The sequence below is a fragment of the Rhea pennata genome, chromosome 7, assembly GCF_028389875.1.
Source record: "Rhea pennata isolate bPtePen1 chromosome 7, bPtePen1.pri, whole genome shotgun sequence".
Lineage (NCBI taxonomy): Eukaryota > Metazoa > Chordata > Aves > Rheiformes > Rheidae > Rhea > Rhea pennata.
Window position 1 is genome coordinate 8161315 of NC_084669.1, and position 21639 is coordinate 8182953.

A 21639-nucleotide genomic window follows, 5' to 3' on the forward strand; every position below is an offset into this window, starting at 1 on the left:
TTCCCTCTCCCTTAGTTTGCTTTATTTGTGCAGGTCTAGGGCAGAGAGCTATGCCTCATTTATGAAGGATATTCACAATAGCATAATTACTAACTAGAGATATTTCCCAATGATGCAGAAATATTCCTGGGGATTTAGTCTGTACTTCACTAGGGCGTGCAGAAGAGGGGAGTCCCTTCCCCTGCCTGTACCAGACTAGAAACTATCCAAAGAACTGAGAAGGGGGTCTTGCCCTTGGTAGTACTCCTAAGGGGAGGAGGAGGAGGAGTTCCCTGCTTGTGATGGTTTCTAGGTTCTACTTTGCACCTGGGTGGAGATGGTAGGTGTACTGAAGGAACATGTCTGAGAAGGTGGCCTGCTGATTTCTCAGCTTTGCTGCAAACCTCCTAAGCAAGCTGCTCTGGTAGACTTCACAAGAGATGACTGGATTCTGACATCTCAAAATTATTGCTGCGTAATTTTAAGCACACCTGTTCATCACTCAAGTTTGGCCTTGTGTAACTGATTTCATTAACACTTTCTGATAAACCTCATTGGAAGTATTCTGGAATAGCTAGTTGCTAGGATGAGTTGAATAGAGTTACCAAACATGATTCATACATAGGATTTCTGTGCCCAAATGATAAACCTGCAGTTAGTACTGAAAGAGAAACAGCCTTTGCTTGGTTTATTTTGGCTAATGCTGATCAGTAACTCTGGGTAGTTTGATTTTGTTAAATAGTACAATCAAAACACTCCCAAATCTGGGGGGGTCAATGTTATAGATAATACAAGCAATGCAGCTCAGGCCTGACTTCAGCATAATCAGAATTCTTATGGGGAAGAGTTTTGTGCCATAGAATGTGGTGTCATATGTTCTTCATATAGGGAAAGTAACCATAATCCTAAATATTGTTCTGAGTTAATATCCCTAAAAATCATAGGATATGTCTTAAAAAATCTCTGGCTTCAGAAAGGAAAGCTACAGATGAAAAGTCCAGGTTCACTGATAAGGAGAAAATAATTATTTGGAAGGCTGCCAGTAAATTTAAAAGCCTGAATCATACAATATCATTTTGATGAAGAAAGTACCTGTTTCAGTTTTCGAGAAATAGTCCCAGGTTAGCCAGTGCTGAAGCAGAGCTGCATAGACCTGGTCAATTAGTTGTTCCCAAAGAAAAGGGCAACAATCAAATATTCTGCTGTACATTAAGCTGTCCTGCTTGACACATGGTGAACTTTGATGGTAGTTTCTCATGGTACACGATACATCTGGGTATACAATCCTTGTTTCTGAACACTGTTCTGGATATGCTGCTAAAATGTTCATTGAAATGTATTCTTCAAGCAGGAGGAACACAAATAAGGCAATGCCATTCAAGCTCTGAATATTTTTGTATTAAAATTATTCTTCAGAAACCTGATATGCAATCAGGAGGAACATAAATAAGGCAATACCATTCAAGCTCTGAATATTTTTATATTTAGAATTATTCTTCAGATAGCTAATATGCAATCAAATGCTCCAGAAAACATGAAAGTGTCTGCTTAGTTATTCAGGAAAAGGATACTACTAAAGAATATAACTGTATAATTCTTTTTATTTTATTTTTTTGCCTTGAAGCTTCTATGATAATTAAGTATATTTCAGAGCAGTGGGATGTTTTTTCCTACTTTAGTATTTTGCCAATTAATTCTGAAATACAATCAAACTACATGAGAATATTGCTAGTAAAATACCTGCTAGTTGTCATTGTAACTGTAACATTGTCACAGAAGCATAACTCCTTCTTATGGATAAAAAGCCAAAAATATTAATTAGGAAATAAACCTTCAACTTAATCATCAGCTTATTCATTAATGACCTGGATGAGGGGATGGAGTGCCTCCTCAACAAGTTTGCTGATGATACCGAGCTGGGAGGAGTGGCTGATACACCAGAGGGCTGTGCTGCCATTCAGAGAGACCTGGACAGGTGGGAGAGCTGGGCAGAGAAGAACCTCATGAGGTTCAACAAGGGCAAGTGCAGAGGAGTCCTGCACCTAGGGAGGAATAACCCTAGGCACCAGTACAAGCTGGGGGCTGACCTTCTGGAGAGCAGCTCTGCAGAGAAGGACCTGGGAGTGCTGGTGGACAACAAGTTGACCATGAGCCAGCAATGTGCCCTTGTGGCCAAGAAGGCCAATGGTCTCCTGGGGTGCATTAGGAAGAGTGTTGCCAGCAGGTTGAGGGAGGTGATCCTGCCCCTCTACTCAGCCCTGGGGCAGCCTCATCTGGAGTACTTGTGTCCAGTTCTGGGATCCCCAGTACAAGAGAGACATGGATCTACTGGAGAGAGTCCAGCGTAGGGCTACAAAGGTGGTAGAGGACTTGAGCATCTCTCTCATGAGGAAAGACCACGAGAGCTGGGCCTATTTAGCTTGGAGAAGAGAAGACTGAGGGAGGATGTTATCAATGTCTATAAGTACCTGAAGGAAGGGTGTCAAGGGGACAGGGACAAACTCTTTTCAGTTGTCCCATGTGACAGGACAAGAGGCAACACGCAAAAACTGAACCACAGGAAGTTCCGCTTAAATATGAGGAAAAACTTCTTAACTGTGAGAGTGACAGAGCCCTGGAACAGGTTGCCCAGAGAGGTTGTGGAGTCTCCTTCTCTGGAAATATTCAAAACCTGCCTGGATGCAATCCTGTTTAACATGCTGTAGGTGACCCTGCTTGAGCAGGGAGGTTGGACTAGATGATCTCCAGAGGTCCCTTCCAACCTTACTGATTCTGTGATTCTATGAAAACTTTTGTAGAGGGCTGAAGAAATTTTTGATATTTATTGAAGGAACCTTGTTAGTGGTTTGCCACTGACTGAAAAAAATGTTTCCTCTAGACTGTGAACATTCCACACTGGGCAAACACAGTGGTCTCGTTGAAGAGTTAGCAAGGTATCAGTGTTTGCCATATGCTTGACTGCACAGGTCCGTGGCCACAAAATGTAGACCTGGCAATGAAAGAAAAGTTTAAGTAAATATTTTGCAGCACAATGTGACATTTTCATAGCAGCAGCGCCAGATAATAGATAAAAACCTATTTTTATTTCATGTTAGGCCAACGAATGAGTTCTAATAGCCTGAAAATATAAATACGTGTATGTATTATCAAGGAATTTTTTATACTGGTTAGTATATAATTATTCAAACCTATGATACATTTACTGTTATGTACAGACTGCATTAGCATTTTTGTTTGGACAAGAAGTGTGCTTTTGAAGAGTATCTCAGCTCCCACTTACCACACTTTTGTTTACATGACAGAGAGATCTCAGAGCATATGAAGTGGATTCATTTTGGATAAAACTAAACTGAAATATGTGCTCCAACAGTGTATGTAATATACTTCAGATGCTAGTGCATATCCAGTCCATGGGATCAGATTATAGACAATCTAAAGCACCCTGTCAAAACGTGTATAATGTTTCACTGTGCAGAGCTGCTTATAATGTGCTGTGCTACTTACTAAGGTAGACATAGCATGAGCATGTGAAATTGCAGTTCAGGAGACCAGATCAAACTTTTCTTATCAGTGCAGGGCTACCCCCACTCACAATTTCAGATCTGATATGTCCTGTTCTTTGGGAAAGTCCAGCTGCAATATTCAGCTGGCAGGAGTAACTGTAGTCATCCAAACACCCAAGTACTCCCATGAAATGTGGATTAGACTCCTATTTTCATTACTTAAACTCACTTCCTTTTAGGAATGTGTTATCATGCAAAGGTGTTTACCCTTTTTTCTTTTTTTTTTCTTTCCAGAGCCATAGAACAAAACACAATGAGATTGTGTACTCACAGATTTCCATTTTCCCCAGATATTACTGTGACTTCTTCAGCTCCCATACAGCCTTTATGTAAATGACCTGGATATTTTTTCCAGAGAAACTCAACTTCTGAAATATTCCCAGAAATTTCTGTATCAATATAGTTCAAATATGTGTTGCCTGGTTTGAAAGTTCCCCTGCCAAAGGAAAAGCACAAAAGCGGTGCTCTGTGTCCTTTAAAAATGAGGGAAAATGTTGGTACCTAAAACAGTTTAGGCAAAAAGGGATGAGGGGTGGGATGCCATGAGAGTAGAAGTTCTGAACACCATTCTTATAATTTTGTTGCATTATTCAAAATCTCATGTAGATCCAAGTCCTTCTGCTCAGGCAGGACCTTTACAGTACGCTTTAACAGGATCACCTCTTAAATCCAGAAATATCAAGTTCTATCCTCTCTGCTGAATTGTTATTGAAGTCATGTTACAATGTGATAATGCCTTTGGATCTTAAATTTTCCTGTGTAAAATGCATCAAATATTTATTTGGACAATATTGTAATAGGAACAGCTCTCCTGGCTCAGACAAAACATCCCTGTAGTCCAGTTCTTGCTCAGAGCCTGGGTTAAAGAAAAGGTGTGGGAAAACTAAGTCTAGATAATGTTTATAGCAACATTTTCCCCAAATGCTCTTGCTTCCTCCAACAATCTGAGGATCTGGAATGTCATGATCCAGAGATAGTATCTATGTATTTGTCAGTCTTTGATGGATTTCAACTTACTCATCAATGACATGAGTGAAGGGACAGAGTGCCTCCTCAGCAAGTTTTCTGATGGTATCAAAATGGGAGGAGTAGCTGATACACTGGAAGGCTGTGCTGCTATTCAGAGACCCGGACAGGCTGGAGAGTTGGGTGGAGAGGAACCTCACAAAGTTTGACAAAGGCAAGTGCAGGGTCCTGCACCTAGGGAGGAATAAGCCCCCTGCACCAGTACAGGTTGGGGACTGACCTACTGGGAAGCAGCTTTGCAGAGAAGGACCTGGGAGTGCTGGTGGACAACAAGTTGACCATGAGCCAGCAATGTGCCCTTGTGGCCAAGAAGGCCAATGGTCTCCTGGGGTGCATTAGGAAGAGTGTTGCCAGCAGGTTGAGGGAGGTGGTGCTGCCTCTCTACTCAGCCCTTGTGAGGCCTCATCTAGAGTACTTGTGTCCAGTTCTGGGATCCCCAGTACAAGAGAGACATGGATCTACTGGAGAGAGTCCAGCATGGGGCTACAAAGGTGGTAGAGGACTCAAGCACCTCTCTCATGAGGAAAGAGCAGGGCCTGTTCAGCCTGGAGGAGAGAAGACTGAGGGGGATCTTATCAATGTCTACAAAGACCTTCAGGAAGGGTGTCAAAAGGATGGGGCCAGACTCTTTTCAGCTGCCAAGAGATAAAACAAGAGGCAATGGGCACAAATTGAAACACAGGAAATTCTGCCTGAAGGTGAGGAAAAACTTCTTAACTGTGAGAGTGACAGAGCCCTGGAACAGGTTGCCCAGAGAGGTTGTGGAGTCTCCTTCTCTGGAAATACTCAAAACCCACCTGGACTCAATCCTGTGCAAGGTGCTCTAGGTGACCCTGCTTGAGCAGGGGTTTTGGACTAGCTGATCTCTATAGGTCCCTTCCAACCTCAATCATTCTGTGATTCTGTGAGTCTCTGAGTCTCTTCTGTGAACTTGTCCAGTCTCTTCTCAAGCCCATGCAACTTTTAGCAGTTGAAGTTTCCTGGGGTAAGAGGTTCCACAGCTTAGATAGCTGTTGTGTGAAAAAAAAAGCTCTTCTGTGTGCTTTGAAAACACAGGAAGCATTGCTGAAGCACTTGCCAGGCTAATTCCTGAAATCTTAGTGGGCAGTGAAATACATCTTTCTCTTTGAAATTGCAAACTCAGGAACTAGCTGGAGGCTGGATGGAAATGTAGTAGCAGTGTGCAGTAGTAATAACCTGCACTTAACATGATGTAGATCAACCAAAAGTCTTGAAATACTCAACAGACAAGTAATTAAACTTTACAACAGTCCTGTCATGTGGGCAAGTACTGTAATCCTTATGTGAGAGAAAAATAATCTGAGTGAGTGATAAATAGGAAGATCATGCATGCAACATTTGAATATACATAAGAAAGACATTGGACTAAAAGTTGATTGCAATTCTCTCCTTTGACCTCAGTGAGAATAAGTAGGTTATAACACCTTATAGATTTGTAATAATTTCAAATATGAAATGATATACAACTTAAGTGGGCATGGGAGAATTCTAACAGGAGTATAAGAAAAGGAAGCCAGCTGATCTCTTAAGGGTACTGCTAATGGTTTTTAGGTTAGAGAAAGAGCTTATGAATAGTATAATTCCTAGCAAATCAGTGCTGGCTGCTCTGTATTCACACAGCCTTTGCCATGGATTATGCAAGATTTAAACATCTAGAGCATTTTTAGCTGTCTTTTCTCTGGCAAATTTAAGGGAAGATTGAAAAACATACGTATCATGCCTTTTTCCTTAATCATTATGGATTAGGAAGGAATGTCCTGTTGATGTTTTGACTGATTTCTTCCTTCGAATCAGTGTTGCAATCTTCACTGAAGCGATCAAGGTTGTGTTGAGGCTATCACATCTTTCCCAGCATGATTGATCCTGAATACTAGGAAGGAATTCTGAGGAGTAATTGTCATTTTTTCCCCTTTGCTTGAAATCTGTGGGCCAGTTGCCATCTAGGAAAACTGCTTAAAGCAACATAGTGTCTGTAGTAGTCACTACTGAGCAGAGGGAACACTATTCCTGCTATGCAGGAACGTTATTCTGGATACCACTTCAGAAATGAGTTTTCAACCTATCAATCCAAAGACTATGCATGTTAGTATCTAAGAAGCAGATAGTTAATCAGAGGGGATCTACAAAGGCATGCAGATGTGCTAGTTGTTTAACTTTCTGTGCCTTTCAAGATGATAACACTAGATTAGTTAGTACAGTCTTCATCTGTGTTGGCAACAGATTTATTCTAGTTTATATCCCTGCCTTCTGTGGAATCTGTGCTCATTACAGTTGAATGCATATTACAGTATGAAATTAACACATAAATTACCTGTAGTTGTATCACTGTATTTGCAACCAAATGTATTTCTGGTATAGACCGGTGAGAGGGTAATGTCCCAACACAGATAAAGTTGGTTTTACAATACTTAGACTGTACTCTTGACAACAATGAATTTATTAGATGTAAATTCATATTTACTGGGAAAGGCCAGGTTAAGTGGACAGGAATTTCAGATCCCAGTGCAATTCTTAAGCAAGGTGCAACTTTCTTACTTGCTGTTTCATATTCCCTAGAGGAGGGGTGATTTTAAATGATTGTACATCATAGAACTCTTTTCTGTCTTCTCAAGGAAGATCACCAAATGACGTATTTGAACCAAGAAGTAGCCTGTTCTCAGGTCACAAGCCTCTTTGTTCTTGCCCTCTAGGCTATGCTAATTGTCATCCTCAGAAAAGAAAATGCAGAGCAAGAAAATTCAGCAAGCATATTTTAGCTTCAATCTGTAGCATGAGGAACTTTGATCACTTATCAGCTACTTTAACTACCAGGGTAAATCACAGGTAAGGTCAAATAAAATGAGATGTAAAAATAGCATGCATGCATTCAAAATAATAATGTTGTTAGAGTCATTTTTTTCAACTGTCATGTTAAACTTACTTGTCGATTGTGTATTTTCTCCTGATCCCGTTAGTTCCAGTCAAGGCTACATCTATATTTCCCTTCATGGTTTCTGTTGCAGCCACTCTGACGCGTATCTCTTTTCGCCAGCCTTTCAAAACAAAATGAAATAAATTATGGGTGTGCAGAGATTTCTTTCCTAATGGTAAAGTGTTTCATATGTTTCAGTGTTTTTCAGGGGGAGGAGAGGATTGTACAAATGAGCACATGAGCAAACAAAATGTCACTCTCTCTATTAAGGCAAATGTTAGTTCTACAGGGCTTTCTGATAATACCAATTAGCTTGACACTGGTCTAAATCATAGATCCAGCCTTTGCCAGCCTGCTGGCTATGCTGAGAATTAAATCTGCAGAGGTCAATACTATACTTTGCTCTTCCACTTGGCCTCAGTATTAACTTCATAATTTCTTACACTTAAAAGCAATTTGGAGGGCCTCATGGGTAGCATGTTAGCTCTGAATTATGAAGTGATGTCCACGGACCTACTGTGTTGTTAAAGGTGTATTAAACAAAGTTGGCAACATTTCAAGAATGGTCCTGATCTACAGTGTTCAAGGTTTTTTTTAATACCTGTTAACTGCTCAGAAGAGCCTGTCTTGTCTTTCCAAACCAGATGCAGGGCCTAATATGCAGTAGTAAATATTATTTTCAAATAACAGGGTTTGGAAAGATTTTACACTGGCTTTAATTTGGGCTATTAAAGGGAGAGTCTCTTCACCTACTTCAAAAAATTATATTTGGTTTTAGGTTATAGTTTATATAAGCTCAACAGTTTTTAGATATTGAAATCAGTGTATTCATTCAGATTGAGGAAATGGTTAATTTCTCTGCGTTCAAATTCATTTTGTTTTCGTTTTTGATGATGTGATTCATCAAAATGTGATTTTTTTTCTTAATTTTGTTTTCATATTCTAGTATTTAGTGAATAAGGTCCTCAAAGACCCTATCTCATTTATGGCGCTTGAAGTTCCTCATCTATGATGAATAATAGCTTATTTATGAATTTTCTAATTTCCCAGTTCTGTGGCTGCTTCACAATTAAAACGATAGATCCTTATGACTCCCTGTCATTTTGACTTGATGAGCTTTGCAAAAATACCCTGAAATCATCTAGTTTTATACATTTTTTCAATGACAGTAATTAACTTTTTACTTTGAAAGTTTGTGCTTTCAGCATAATCTCTTCCTACCTACAGCATTACTGAATTTTCAAAGTCATTGCCTATTGCATATTAACAAAATTTAGGAGAGCTTTTAACTTAAAAGAGGTCACCATCAGTTGATCTGTTTCTGTAATTATCTTAGCATTTCCTGGATAATGTTGGTAATGCATATTCCTAACATACACGAAACTCCAAATTTTATACTGAGCTCTGCTCACTAACTGTAGTGGATTTCTGTAGCTGAGTGAGATATTTGTTTGTATAGAATTCATTGTTACTTTAGAAATGAGCATTATTTACATCACCCAAAATGAGCACTTACGAGAGTATGGAGGGAGGGGCCCTGTATTTAAAAAAACCTTTTGCTGTTCTTTCTCAGTTTTATGTGAAAACTTATCAGCATAATGACCCATCAGTGGGCATCCTTCCTCGGGACATGGGAAGCAGGCTCCCTGGAGGAATAAAAAGCTGTTACAAAAGGCTATCTATTTTAATACCAATTCTAAAGTATCAAAAATTAGGGTATATTTCAGCTATTTTTCCCAGCTAAAATGTATCTTTTTGAAAAGGTACCTGTTTCTGAGTTCAGGTCATATATTCAATATTTCTTGGCGTAGTGGAAAAAGGAGCTGAGATAGTCAGTCTGTTTAATTCAGGAAGTTGAAAATCAGAAAAATCATGTTGAAAACCTAACTCAGTTCCTTAAACCCTGATGTGTACTGTGCATTACTTCCTATTCTGTAAAATACAGATAGTATATTTCTCTTTCATGGGGCCCATTGAAAGGTTAAGTTTGTTAATTTTTATAGGGTGCGTAACCATGTTAAGTTTAGGAATATTTAAGCTTGTAGCCTCATATTGGAATATGTTTTGTCTCCTATTTAGCCTTTATACCCATGCGGAATTTCAAAGAAATTAATCTAACTGTAGATTGAACATTGGGATCAAGACCTTGATGTCCATTAGAAAAAGAAAAGGAATGTGTAAATCTTCAGAGCAAGTGATTTTTTTTTTCAGTTAAAAAAAACAGCCTTAATTTTCAGATTTTTGAATTTTGATATTTGGGAGGTACTGTTTTAAGAAGTGATATTTGTGGATCTTTGGCTGTTTGGGCACTAGATGAATAAAAGGCTAAATGATCGTCATCACTTATTTATTCTGCAACTGACAAAATCTTTTTCCTCTCAAAAGTAAATTGCACAGAGTTCTGGTTTTAATTCAAGTCCTGAGTTACATCAAACTTTCGAGGTATGTTGCAGCATTGCTGCAAGGAATAACAACATTTCAAAAGTGTTGTAATCATTCCTTTTGAAAGTAGTTGGAAATGAATCTCAAGTATTTCCTCCTTGTCTAGTCTCCAATTGCATTGCCAGAATCTGTCTACTAAAAGCCCAGTTACATCAGGCAAGAAATACCAGGAAGTTGAATTGTCTGCTTTCTTGTGATACCTAGGGGTTTTGTGCATGTAAACACTGCTGTGCTATATAAATATTTGTCTTCCCTCATCTAAATACTGTGGTTTTTTATTGTTTGTACAAATGTTTAAACACTTATGAAATCCAGAGACTGTGCTCTGTGACAGCTCTTGATGTTCCACAAGGGTTATCAGGCACTGGTTTAAATGGTCTTCCTTTAGCCAGGGTGTCCCTTACTGCTGACCTACGCAAAATGTGAGCCCAGCCATTGTCTCATATTCACCTCTTAACTCTTCATCTCCCTCTTTATACCTCCTTTTAGTGTGTATACTTGCTGTCCTCAGGTTCTCCTCGATTTTCTTTTGGTTTTGTTGCATTTCTTTTTTGCCCTGTGCTGGGCTATGATCTGGATAAGGATAGTGAGTGGGTCTGCATAGCCATCGCATGACCTGGAGTGTAGAAACTATCCCAGGATGTTTTAATTGAAAAGTGCTATAACCTTCTTAGAGCCCCTCAGCTAAATATGCACCTGATACTTACTGATACAAAATCTTGGTATGTTTCACACTGATACCCAACAAATCCATTTGGAATGATAATACTTTCAGCATAATACTGGAGACTTCTTTTATGTCCACATCCAAAAGACCTGTATTCTGGGGAACAGCCCAGGCAAGAAAGATTAAAGCTATATGTAGCCATAAAGTCCACCTTAAAAAAAAACATATGAGTCTTTTTTGCTCAAAGCATTTGTTTATACAGTGAAGTCTCAGATTAAAAAAATAGTAAAATTAAAAAGACTTTTAAAGTGCAAACTATTTTTTTTATGGCAAAACGTATCCCTGCAGCTACATACACATTTTAGATGAGAGAAAGCTAGGCTCGGATCTGCCAAGTGTTTCACGGTGCTCATACAGAAGCTCAAAGGGTAGAGATGCAGAACTCATGCAGCTCCCAGTCCTAGTAAGTGTACTTCACTGCTTTTAGTTTAGCATGAGAACAGAGAAGGACTTTGCAGAATTTCCCTTTGATATTTTAAAGACTGGAATAATTCATAGGTACAGCATTTGCAAAGCATATAATAGTTGCCATGAAGTAGTTGTCATTTGCTTAGCATTATTACAACATGGTATTTTGTAAAACCATAATTTCCACTCATTTCTGGAATTCAAGATAATCGTAGTAATTGTTGTAACTTCAGTGGCTTTCACTGTTTTTAAGCTGTAGAAAATCTACAGTCATTTGACATTGGTGATGTTGTGAAATGCTCTAAACAGCAAGATGTTTGGCAGTTTGTCCTTGATTTTGTCAGAATTATTTGAAACAAGTATATTTTCCTTTCAGAGTGAAATTTATAAGCACTCAGTGCTGGGAAGAAGAATGTGCTTTTGAGACTTTATTTACAGGTCCTTTGCTACAGCTATTGTCTTCAGTGTCTCTGAAGACTCTCTTTTATCAAAGCACAATGTACTGAAGTTAGACTGTGTAAAAATAGGCTGTTTTACTTCAGTGTGAAAAAGAAGCCTCATCCAATTAGAGTGAAGTCCTGGAGGCACTGAAGTAATTGTGAGCTGGCAGACTGTAGTGAAATCAGGATTTCATCCACTGTCAATATTTATGCATCTTAAAGTAAGACCTGGGTATACTTAAAGTAAGTGGGTATTGAACGGTTGATATATATTGCTCTTTACATAAGAACAAAAAAAAGTCTTTGAAAGATATTTTTGTCTCTGTTTCTTTAAAGTGATATGGATCGTCCTGGGTATGCTTACTTTATAGTTCCTTCTTCTAATCCAACTGAGAAGGGTCTTTGCTTTTAACTTTAAAAATCTCAGCTTTCATGATTGGCTTACCTTGTACTAGTGCTAAAGTCACTTAACATCTATATAACAGTATCATAATCCTCCTTTTCCTACCATATCAAAAGCCACAGGGAGAAGTTACTAAGTAGTATTTCTAAAGCACTTTATACATAAAAGCATAAATATTATCAGACAGAAGAAATATGCACAAAGTAAGGTTTAAAAGAGAGGCAGGAGTTAAGGTTGTTACTACTTTTAGGAACTGCATGAACACTCCCCTCCATCTGCCCCTGTTCACTAGAGTCTGCTTTGTTATTAAGTTCCCAAATCACTTCTAAAATTAGCAAAGGAAAAGACAGGTCATTTTTGAAAGCTAGCTACTTAACTATAGATAGAAATTTCAAAACATTTAACTATGAATAACAGACATTTCTGTAGGTTAGGACCAGAAGACAGGATTTTGTGGATCTATTGTACTGGATCCCATGAGAATTATAATTAATTGTTTGTCATTCTTTGAAGAATATGAGGAACTATCAGTGCGGTAGTCATTTTATTATATTCTATATTTTTGACCTTGCGCTGTTCTCTTTGAGGACACTAAAGCTGTTGATGGCATGGATGAGTATGTCTAGCCCCAGTAACATTGGGACTGAGGTCTTCCTAGGGAAAAGGGAAATTCAGATTTAAAATTCTAATTTGGAGAATACACTTGAATGAAATTCTACCAGTCCTTCATGCATGGAATTCCCACTGAAATCAGTTAGTTAGCATAGTGGAAGACTCTCAAAAACAGGTTGTGATAAAGAAATCTGTATGTTTTAACTGAAGTTCTCATCTGTATACAAGGAAAGCAGAGGGTCTTTCACAGGCAGTATTTCATATTTGATCATTTCTCCTTACTCCAAATCTGTATATAAGGAAGATTTAGATCCAGCAAGCTTTATCTCCACCTAGTCTGTATTTTAAACTAACTTGTAGGGAGGTGTTATTCCTTTAAAATATATTTACCTCTCATAAGATCATTGATATTCCGAGTTGCAGGAGGTGCACGAAGTTCCTTGCATCCTGGCATTTTCTTCCCACCATTTGGGTAAAAATCCAGGTGACCACAAGGCCGAAGAATCCCTGGAGCTGAAATATGTAAAATGTTTCAAGGCTGATTACTTTCTGAAAGGCCATGGCAAAGTTCAGTGTAGATGTTGTTTCCCTATGCAAAACTTACCAAAGTCGAAAAACAGATGACCAGCATGAGTGTGAATTATATCAACAAATTTTGCATCTGAAGGATCCAGCCTATCCATTGTTGATGTATGCTGGAAAAGAGGTCCAGCTGGATCCAAACCTAAATAAAATGGAGATGCAGCTGATTGTGTAAACAACATGGTATCTGTATCTCATCACATTTGATGTGCATACAGTGTATGTCATTGTATTTTCACTGATACTCCATGTATAAAATTCCATTTAGTGCTCCCAATGTAATGTTGATCTGGATGTATGAAAGACAGCAAAACATGCAGGATTTTAATAGAAGGTGGCTGGAGGCTTTGCAGCATATTAGAACACTGGTGAGAAAATGTTTGGCTTATTTTGGGGGAAAAGTGTCAGAAGAAGTGCAGGAAGGGTTGCACATTAGTGAAAGGTATGAAGCCTAGAATTTTCATTTGGTCAAAAATCTATTTTTAGTTGCAAAAAAGTTTGGTTGAAAATTTTAGTTATTCAGTGTCAGTCGGCTCTTCTTGAGACCAAATCACTAGCATTCAGATCCTGCTTCCCTAAATTATTTATTTCACTACACATAGCTCAGTCAAATGTGTATATAGCTCAAAGTGTATATAGCTCAGTCAAAGCAATGTACATGCAAATAGAAGAACTGACTGTAGGAGAAAGGGAAGTAGAAAATACTGAGACGTTAAAAAAGTGATGCATGGACTTATTGTGATGCTGCATCTCTCTGTATAGCTATGGAGCTAATGACTGTCTTCTTTCTAAGGGTGTCCAGGGCTATTTATTGTCTTATCTTAACATATCAGATATATGTTTTAATTTTTAATTTCAGATTTCCAATCTTCTGAACTGCAGAAAAGTCATGATAGAGTAGATTTTAAAAGAAAAAAAATAGTAATAAGGTGCAAATGTTTATAAATCTTTTACTCCACATATAATACAGTGTTTTGCTCTTGTTCTTTAATATTACTGAAAAGCATAAGTAGTGTGCTCTCTGAGATATATTGTGACCTTCGCAAAGTGACCTATATTTAGCCACAGAAGGGACAATGAAGCTATTCTGACTCTGTTCCAGTCACTATTCATGGCCCTCAGAAAGGCTAAACATGTAAGATGTGTAGCATGTGGTGGGAAGTGGCTTCATTTATGTGTAGTCATTCATACCAGCCATATACTGCTACATAGGGCAACTCCTGCGCAGTGCAGTTTGTATTGTGGGTTTATTAGGCAGAAGTGGTTCTTCAGCTCCTTTACATTGGTTCCTCCTGCTATGAAAGTGTTAAGTTTTATCAGTTGAAATAGCTTCAGTACCTGTTATTCTTCCAATGCCAGGTTTCCTTCTCCCTGCCTCCCCTGCAACATGTGCTCCAAGACTATGGCCAATTAAATGAATCTTGGCAGGAGAGTAGCCATAGTCTTTCTGTGAAGATATATGGAAGGGAGGGGGAAGCATGTTAAATTGGTGATACAAGCCTGAGGCACTGTATCAAGGCCTCATGCTCTACTAGGTCATGACTGCTACCAAGTCCTGTGTATCCTGGTCTGAGCAGGTGAGCAGGTGATGGAGGGGAGAGAAACTTTCCTGACTGGAATGTTAATGCCATGGGAGGGGGGCTCTGTACCTATGTGTGGAAGTGGAGAAGTAGTTCACAGCTCTTCCCTTTCTATCTGATATTTTCCCTCCAGAAGGCAGTAACATCTGTCAAGAGTAGATCCTTATGCCTCAGCAAGATGGAAAAGGAATAAAAGTGAATCCCTGCATGTAGTTCCTCTAAATTGTACTGACCACAGGGCTACCGTAAGACATGGCGGTAGTAGTTTACATCAGTATCATTAAAATAGTATTGTCCCCATCAGAGTGGAAACAGGTGAATTATCCTGCTACCTCTTCATACTGAGCCAATTTCCCTCAGTCCTGAGTCCTGAGCCTGGCTCTCTGGTCTTGACAGTGGTCTATGCCAGAAAAGTTTTCAGATTTTGTCTGTGGTATACCCTCTGTGTAAATAAAGTTTCCATTATGCTAAGGAGAGTTGTTAATCTTTGCCTTCCACCATATAGGTAATGCAAAATGCAGAGGATTGTGAGTGCTGCTCGTGGTGCTGGGCTCAGCTGTGCTTCTGTGGGGGAAGCCTGACACCAGGCGGCCACAGGAGAATCGCTTCCCTCTGCCCTGCTCCAGCTTTAGCAGGAGGACTGTGTGTGAGACCCGCAGAGGGATGTTTTATTTCTACTAGCCCTCTTTGACATTCCTTTATTTGCCTTGCAGATTTTGTTAGATAGTCTCCAATCTGTTTTACCTTGTAAAAGCCCACTATGAGCAAAACTTTCAGAAACTATGACCTGTTAGCTTTTAGCGACCTGCTTATCTGTGGTCTGACACTGAGATAGGCACTTCAGTTCCTGCAGGATTAGGGACCTTTCCTAATGTTATCAGCTGTGTCATCTGACTATTTTGCACCAAGTGTAAAAGTGCCACCTTTGTATGTCCTTTGTCATACGGACTATACACCAGTGTTCGTGTCCCACAGATACTTTTACCTCAAGAAGGTTCACAAAATACGTCAGCTCAGCCCCCACAGTGCGGACGTTGTTAACTGCTTCAGTGTACAAACCACTGGAACCACTTGTCCAGTCAGTCAAGATGCAGTTCACATCTTCGACGTGAAACATGACCTGGTGGGTGTGAAAATGGGAAAAGAGAAGAAAACATGTGTGAATTACAACTGTTCTAGGTCATATACAAATAATTCATTTTGCTAAAATAGAGGGTCTCACTTTAGTTATCACAGGTTTGATTTTTGTATCCCACCTGTGGAACTGACAAACTACTTCTGTCAGAATTCTCTTCTGAGCTCCACTCCTGCTCTCCTGCTCCCATCTCTGGACACAGATAATAGTCAGAAAGTCTGTTGAATAGGCTATTATGGAGTAGTCTATGGAGTAGTTATCTTTGTCAGTGAGGTTGAACCCAAGTGGTGAATAGTGGGGATAAACCGAGGATAGGTGTATATAACATGAACAGGAGTTGGCCAATGATCATTTCTAAAGGAAAATTACCCTGATTCTTTTTTTTAGTAGTGTGTTTTCCTAATAGTCTCCTAGAAACTCAAACCTTGCCATATACAACTGCTTTGTCTGTTTATGTGACTAGTAAAGATACATCTTTACTATATTTATTCCTACTAATACTGTAGAATCAACACAAGAAGGCAGAATGGAGGTAGTGGTTTGGACACTCATATTAAGACACACAATAGCTTGTTTCAGTTGTGTTTTCCAGCCCATATATCTTGGTTGACTTTAGGGAATCAAGTTTTAATCTCAGTACCACAGTTAGAAAAAGAGGATAGTACCTCCAACTTTTATTCGCCAACCTTTGTTCTCCAAAAATAATATGCTTGGGTCATCTGAAAGGATTCACAAATTTGTGTTAATGTGGTTGAATTGTTCAGACCCCAAATACATACTTTCAAAATAAAATATTCCATTTAGCCACTTAGGGCAGGGTATATTTTGATTTTTCATTTTGAAACAATTTCAGTACTTCAATAGAAGTGTAACCAATCACCTAAAAAAAATTGTTTTTATTATATCAAATACCTTATTCAATCTGAAATGTTTAGTTTGACCTTTTCTTGAGTTGGAAAAGTGACTTTTGTCTTTATTTTTGTGAAGGAATTGAAAAAAATCAATTAATTATAGCTTTCACTGTGAAGATGAATTCAGCAAAGGGTAGTTAGCAGAAGGGTGAAGTACACTATACTTGTACCGAAGAACAGGATGGCAGTCATCTGAACTTGCTTCTGAGATTTTTTCCTTCTATATTCCCAGAATTAACAGGAAAACAGAGGTGTAAATTTTAGGTGGGAATTATAAGCTGATTAAGGGAGATGGAAGGAGATCTGAAATTTCAAATGCAATTGGAATGATTGTTAAATTGTCACACCATACCCTGCACATATCTGCTATCCAGGGTAAATCTGCTCCAGCAAGGTAGCCATGTATAATGAAGCGAGTTTTCCTGTGTATTTGAAAATTTGAAGCTTTGATAGTTGAAGGATTTGTAGCAGAAATCTTCTGTGTCAAAAAAAAAAAAAAAAACAAAAACAAAAACAATGTGAATGCTCTGTACTAGTGAATATTTTTATACAGGGACAGAGTATCCCAATAGTGGGAGCATAGTTCTGGACTCTGAAGAAATTTGTCTTGTTCCTGACTCTTAAGCTGTTTGACTGGGTGATATCAGTTAATCATTTCAACACATGATTCACTTCCTCTGTTTATTAATTGAACTGATGATTTTGGCATTCTTGGCACAATGCTTTGAGATTTGCTGATATGACATACCACATAATTATGAGGATTTATCAGAATTAGCCATAGAAATACAAAAATACTATCTACAGATTACTGTGCAGATGACTTTGAATTTTTCTTTTTCTTTTCCATTTTACTTTCTTTTAATTGTAGACAAGATGTTTATCTCTAAGCTTATTTATATTTATTCTTAAAGATAGTTCAAACAGCATGAAAAAACCACTAGACTTATAAGATCAGAGACTCCGGTATTGTTGTTTCTATTGAGAGGGACTTTTGCTTTAAAAAGTTCTGAATACTTTCTTGTTTTAAAACTTAGGCTGTTATTTACTTTTTGTTATGGTTTGCTAAGCATAAAAAATTCAGTATGCCAAAAGGGAATGTAGTGTAATAATTAACACATATCTCACCTACTGTGGAAATTTGATTAAAATTAAAAGACACAACAAACATCACAGGCTGCCTCAGTTAAAGATGTTCAGCTGATTATGACTTTTTCGGAGGTAACTCATAAAAAGGAGAAATCATTTAAAATTGCCACTATTTCTGCCTGCCATTTATATATACAAAAAAACCTTTGAAGCCTTTTACATATATCGTAAGCAAACAACAACAAATCTCAAACCTCTTGTTTTCCTTATCATTACATTACTTTATTTTTCCTTGCTCTTTTTCCAAGTAAAACTCACACTCTCTGATGGGTTATTTCTGTCACCAGAGTAATCCACAATGTTGTGGAATGTGCTATGAATGAGCTCAGTCCAGACACCTCCAGCTTCTCAAGGTCAGGTGTATATTTTGATGCAAACTTTTCCCAGTGCTTGCTGATCTTTAAAGGAAAAGGCTGAGACACTGCTCATGTCTTTTGATATATTCTCATTTATTCCCACCTGCGCGGTGCTGCAAACTCCTTTCATCTACTCCTTTGTGCTCTGTTACAATCCATAGTTTCCTCTCACTACCACTAATTTGCAGGTGTTGCAGATACCCTCTCCCTTTTTCTTTTTCCTTCCATGTAGCTCCAGTCTGCTGTGTCTACACCACTTAAGCAGAGCTGGCTCTAGAGCTACACCCCAGTCGGCTTGCTGTGACTGCCTGATGCATCTCCATGAAGAGCTAGCTTGGCTCTGATCTCTTCAAGAGAAGCCTCCAGGCCCTCTCTATGCTGTACCTTACCATGGCTTTTTCTTTAGTTTCTAGTCTCCATTTTCTTTCAGTCCCACTCTTGAAAAAAAGTATTTAATATTTGTGTCTTTTCTTTCTCTATCCATCCCCCTTTCATTCTCTTTTTGAGTTATTATTTCCTTCCTTTTCCACATATGGTTTCATTCTCTCCTGTGCTTTTTTCCTTAGGATCTGCTTTTCCTTTCTAAGCTTTCTTTAATTTTTCCTCCCATTATCCATTCCTTCTCTGTTGAACATTATTTCTCTTCTAATCTTCCTCCTTACTATCTTTCTGCTGTTAGGGCTAACTGTTTTCAGCACGCAAGCAGAGCTTCTGAGAGCAACGATATGTAGTTCAGAGGACCTAGTGATCGTGTGTGTGAACTACAACCTTAAGTCTTGTGTTTTGGCCTGGAAATGTTTTTTAGGCTGGAGACATAGAAGAATCAAAACTGCTATCTTTCCTATTCAGTGTCTTCCCTGGCTCTAGCACTATAATCGTATAACTGAAATGGAATTTGAGCCATTTGCTTATGGAGAAGTGTATGAAATGTATCCAAAATACCTCAGATGAATTAGAAGGCCATAATTAATATGTTGTAAATATACCTGGTCTGTAAGACAGCTGAAATGAAGAAAAGTGAGATAAAAGAAAATTGGCATGTACTGTTCATTGAGTGTATAAGATAGGCTTGAGGCCTTTTCTGAGACTTGTGAGAAAAAAAATCAAAGAAAAAAAACCAAGCTGTATTATTTCTTGAATGCATAGTGTACTGTCAGTGTTTAAAACAAAGCAGTTTCTTACTTGATATTTCATGATGTTGTCTCTAGTGTATAGCAGGAAATTGGTATTCACAGCTCCTAGAGAGCTAGGCAAGCCTGCCAGTAGTCTTTCTGGAGTCCCAGACCAAGGTGGATTATCTGTAAAGCATCCAAGCCTTTTGTAGCAGACTTGCTTTCCTGGGGAACACAGAGAAAAAAGTTAGTACTTTGGAAATTAATGTAGCTTAGGCTGCCCCAACTTTATAAGGAAATTTTAAATCAGTTGATTCAAATTAGAATGGCGCCTAAGTTCACTTTCTAAAGGGGTTCAGTTGGGCGTTTGTGGCTGCCCCCAATAATCCAAGTCAATGGAAAGGAAATGGAAACCAAACTATGAATGTACAAGGCATGAGGTAGCATCCCACTGAATATAGCAGGGACCTGGAATTAAAGACTGCTGTTCCTGATGAACTGTAGAGGTCTGTTTGGTGAACAGAGCAGAATGCAAGATTTATTTTGTAAAACATATTGTTAATGCAGCTGTTGGAAAAAGACAGTGAAGTCTTGGCCCTGTATGTATCCTGGGAACAAATCAGATTATTGCTGTTGGCTCAGAGAAGTCTTTCAAATTAGAGCTAATGTTTCTGGAGTTATCTAAATTGTTATTTCTCATGCAATAATTCATGAAGGAAAGAAAACACAGCATTAGAATATGTACCTGTGATGTCTCTACATCTTACATTAAACATTTCCCTTATCCTTTTATCATCATAAGATTTTAATAGAAGCAATAAAGTGGAATTTTAGTGGAAGCCTAGAGACTATCGAAGTGTGGTCTGTGACTGACAGACTAGTTTCTCAGTTTCTACTGTGGCTTTAATACAACAGTGATGCAAGTATGGATACTGCCATTAAAATGTCATCTTTACCTACCATTATAGCACTGTAGTTGTGAAACTCCTCATAATTTTTATTGCTATTAAAAAATACTGAAAACAATGAGAAAATGTTGTAATCAAGTGGTCATTTTTAATGCAACTAATCATGGCTTACCTTATTCATAACTCTATAAAAAGGCAGGGGTAGTGTGATATACACTAGAAACACATTTAGGCCAAGGGAGATTTTTAGGCATTATTTTAGGCATATTTTCGGCATTATGGAGCTTTAGTTTAAAACTACACAAGTGATTCAATTATTTTCAAAGGGCATTTCCACTGATGCCAGCGAACTTTGGGATTGTGTTTGTTTCCCTGTGTTGTCTCTGTGTGTCTGTCTCTGTTGATCTCTTCTTTCCTATCTACGAAGCCAGGATCGCTTTCTTATTCTCTGTGTAGCGCTGTGAAGAACAAGTGCCTAGTCTGGCACTACAAAAGTTGTACCTATATTTTTAGTATCAATAGCTAATGTTTAGTAGCAATATTTATTTGGTGGGTAGGGAGAACAGTTCTGGGAGAATTTTACTGCCAATCCCTATATAGCAATACTTTGCTAGTTCCCATTCTGTTCACTATGTACAGAAACCTTTACAGAAATAAAGAGTAGGGGGTTAAATATGACAAACACATTACAGAACTCATTAATCATAATGAAAAAAATCATTTCCAAAGCATGACCATTTTCTAAAATATAGCTATTCTGGCATAAGCTGCACACAACTTTTACTGTTCATTGTCTTTGTCTTTATATGTGTCTTACCTCCGGCTGCATCAAGAAGAGAAAGAGCAGTAATCCATACTGTAAACATCTAAAGCAAAGAAGAACACAATTCCAATTTAATTAAAAATAGAATATGGAATTCAACTAAGAGTTGCCTCAATCCATTAACAAAAATTATATCTTATTGATTGTAGCATAATTCAGACATTTTATGAGTGAAATCCTAAAGAATCAGTATTTCTTTAAAGATTTCAAGGAAATACCTTTGGAATTCTTTTTGTTTGCAATGGAGATTTTGAGTACGTAGGATATCCTCTGAGCATCTCTTAAAGATTGTCTTCCTTGCCTTGACGCACAAAGCTTTTTTTTTATTATTTAGCACTGCAATTTATGGGCAAACAAATGTGATTTTAGTGAATTGCAATAGCATTTTTTTTCAGAATTGAAGTTTCTTTTACTATTTAATAGAAAAGTTACTCAGATTTGCTATTCAGTGATTGTATTTTAAAGAATGAAGGCGCACACTTAGTTTATATTTCTAAATAATATAGATAACCAAGAAAACTCATTTTGATCTTCATGATCAGCCGTGTATG

At 38.2% G+C, this 21639-nt stretch overlaps 1 protein-coding gene across 1 annotated transcript; it reads right to left on the reverse strand.

Moving 5' to 3' along the window:
- Positions 1-2800: 2800 nt before the first annotated feature.
- LOC134142839 (pancreatic lipase-related protein 2-like) lies at positions 2801-21131 on the reverse strand. The gene is made up of 12 exons (XM_062580386.1): positions 21083-21131; positions 19428-19582; positions 17093-17218; positions 15680-15814; positions 14453-14561; positions 13137-13256; positions 12923-13045; positions 10650-10765; positions 9017-9146; positions 7510-7621; positions 3811-3978; positions 2801-2963 (listed from the first exon to the last, which is right to left on the reverse strand). Exons 1-12 carry the CDS (start codon positions 21129-21131, stop codon positions 2801-2803), a joined length of 1506 nt encoding a protein of 501 aa, XP_062436370.1.
- Between the last annotated feature and the right edge of the window lie 508 nt (positions 21132-21639).

Coding starts and splice junctions, on each gene's coding strand:
- LOC134142839 (XM_062580386.1), bottom strand. CDS start 21,131: ATGTTTACAGTATGGATTACTGCTCTTTCTCTTCTTGATGCAGCCGGA. Junction 15,815..17,092: donor GGATAGCAGATATGTGCAGG/GTATGGTGTGAC, acceptor CACACCCACCAG/GTCATGTTTCACGTCGAAGA. Junction 2,964..3,810: donor GGGGAAAATGGAAATCTGTG/AGTACACAATCT, acceptor TTGCCAGGTCTA/CATTTTGTGGCCACGGACCT.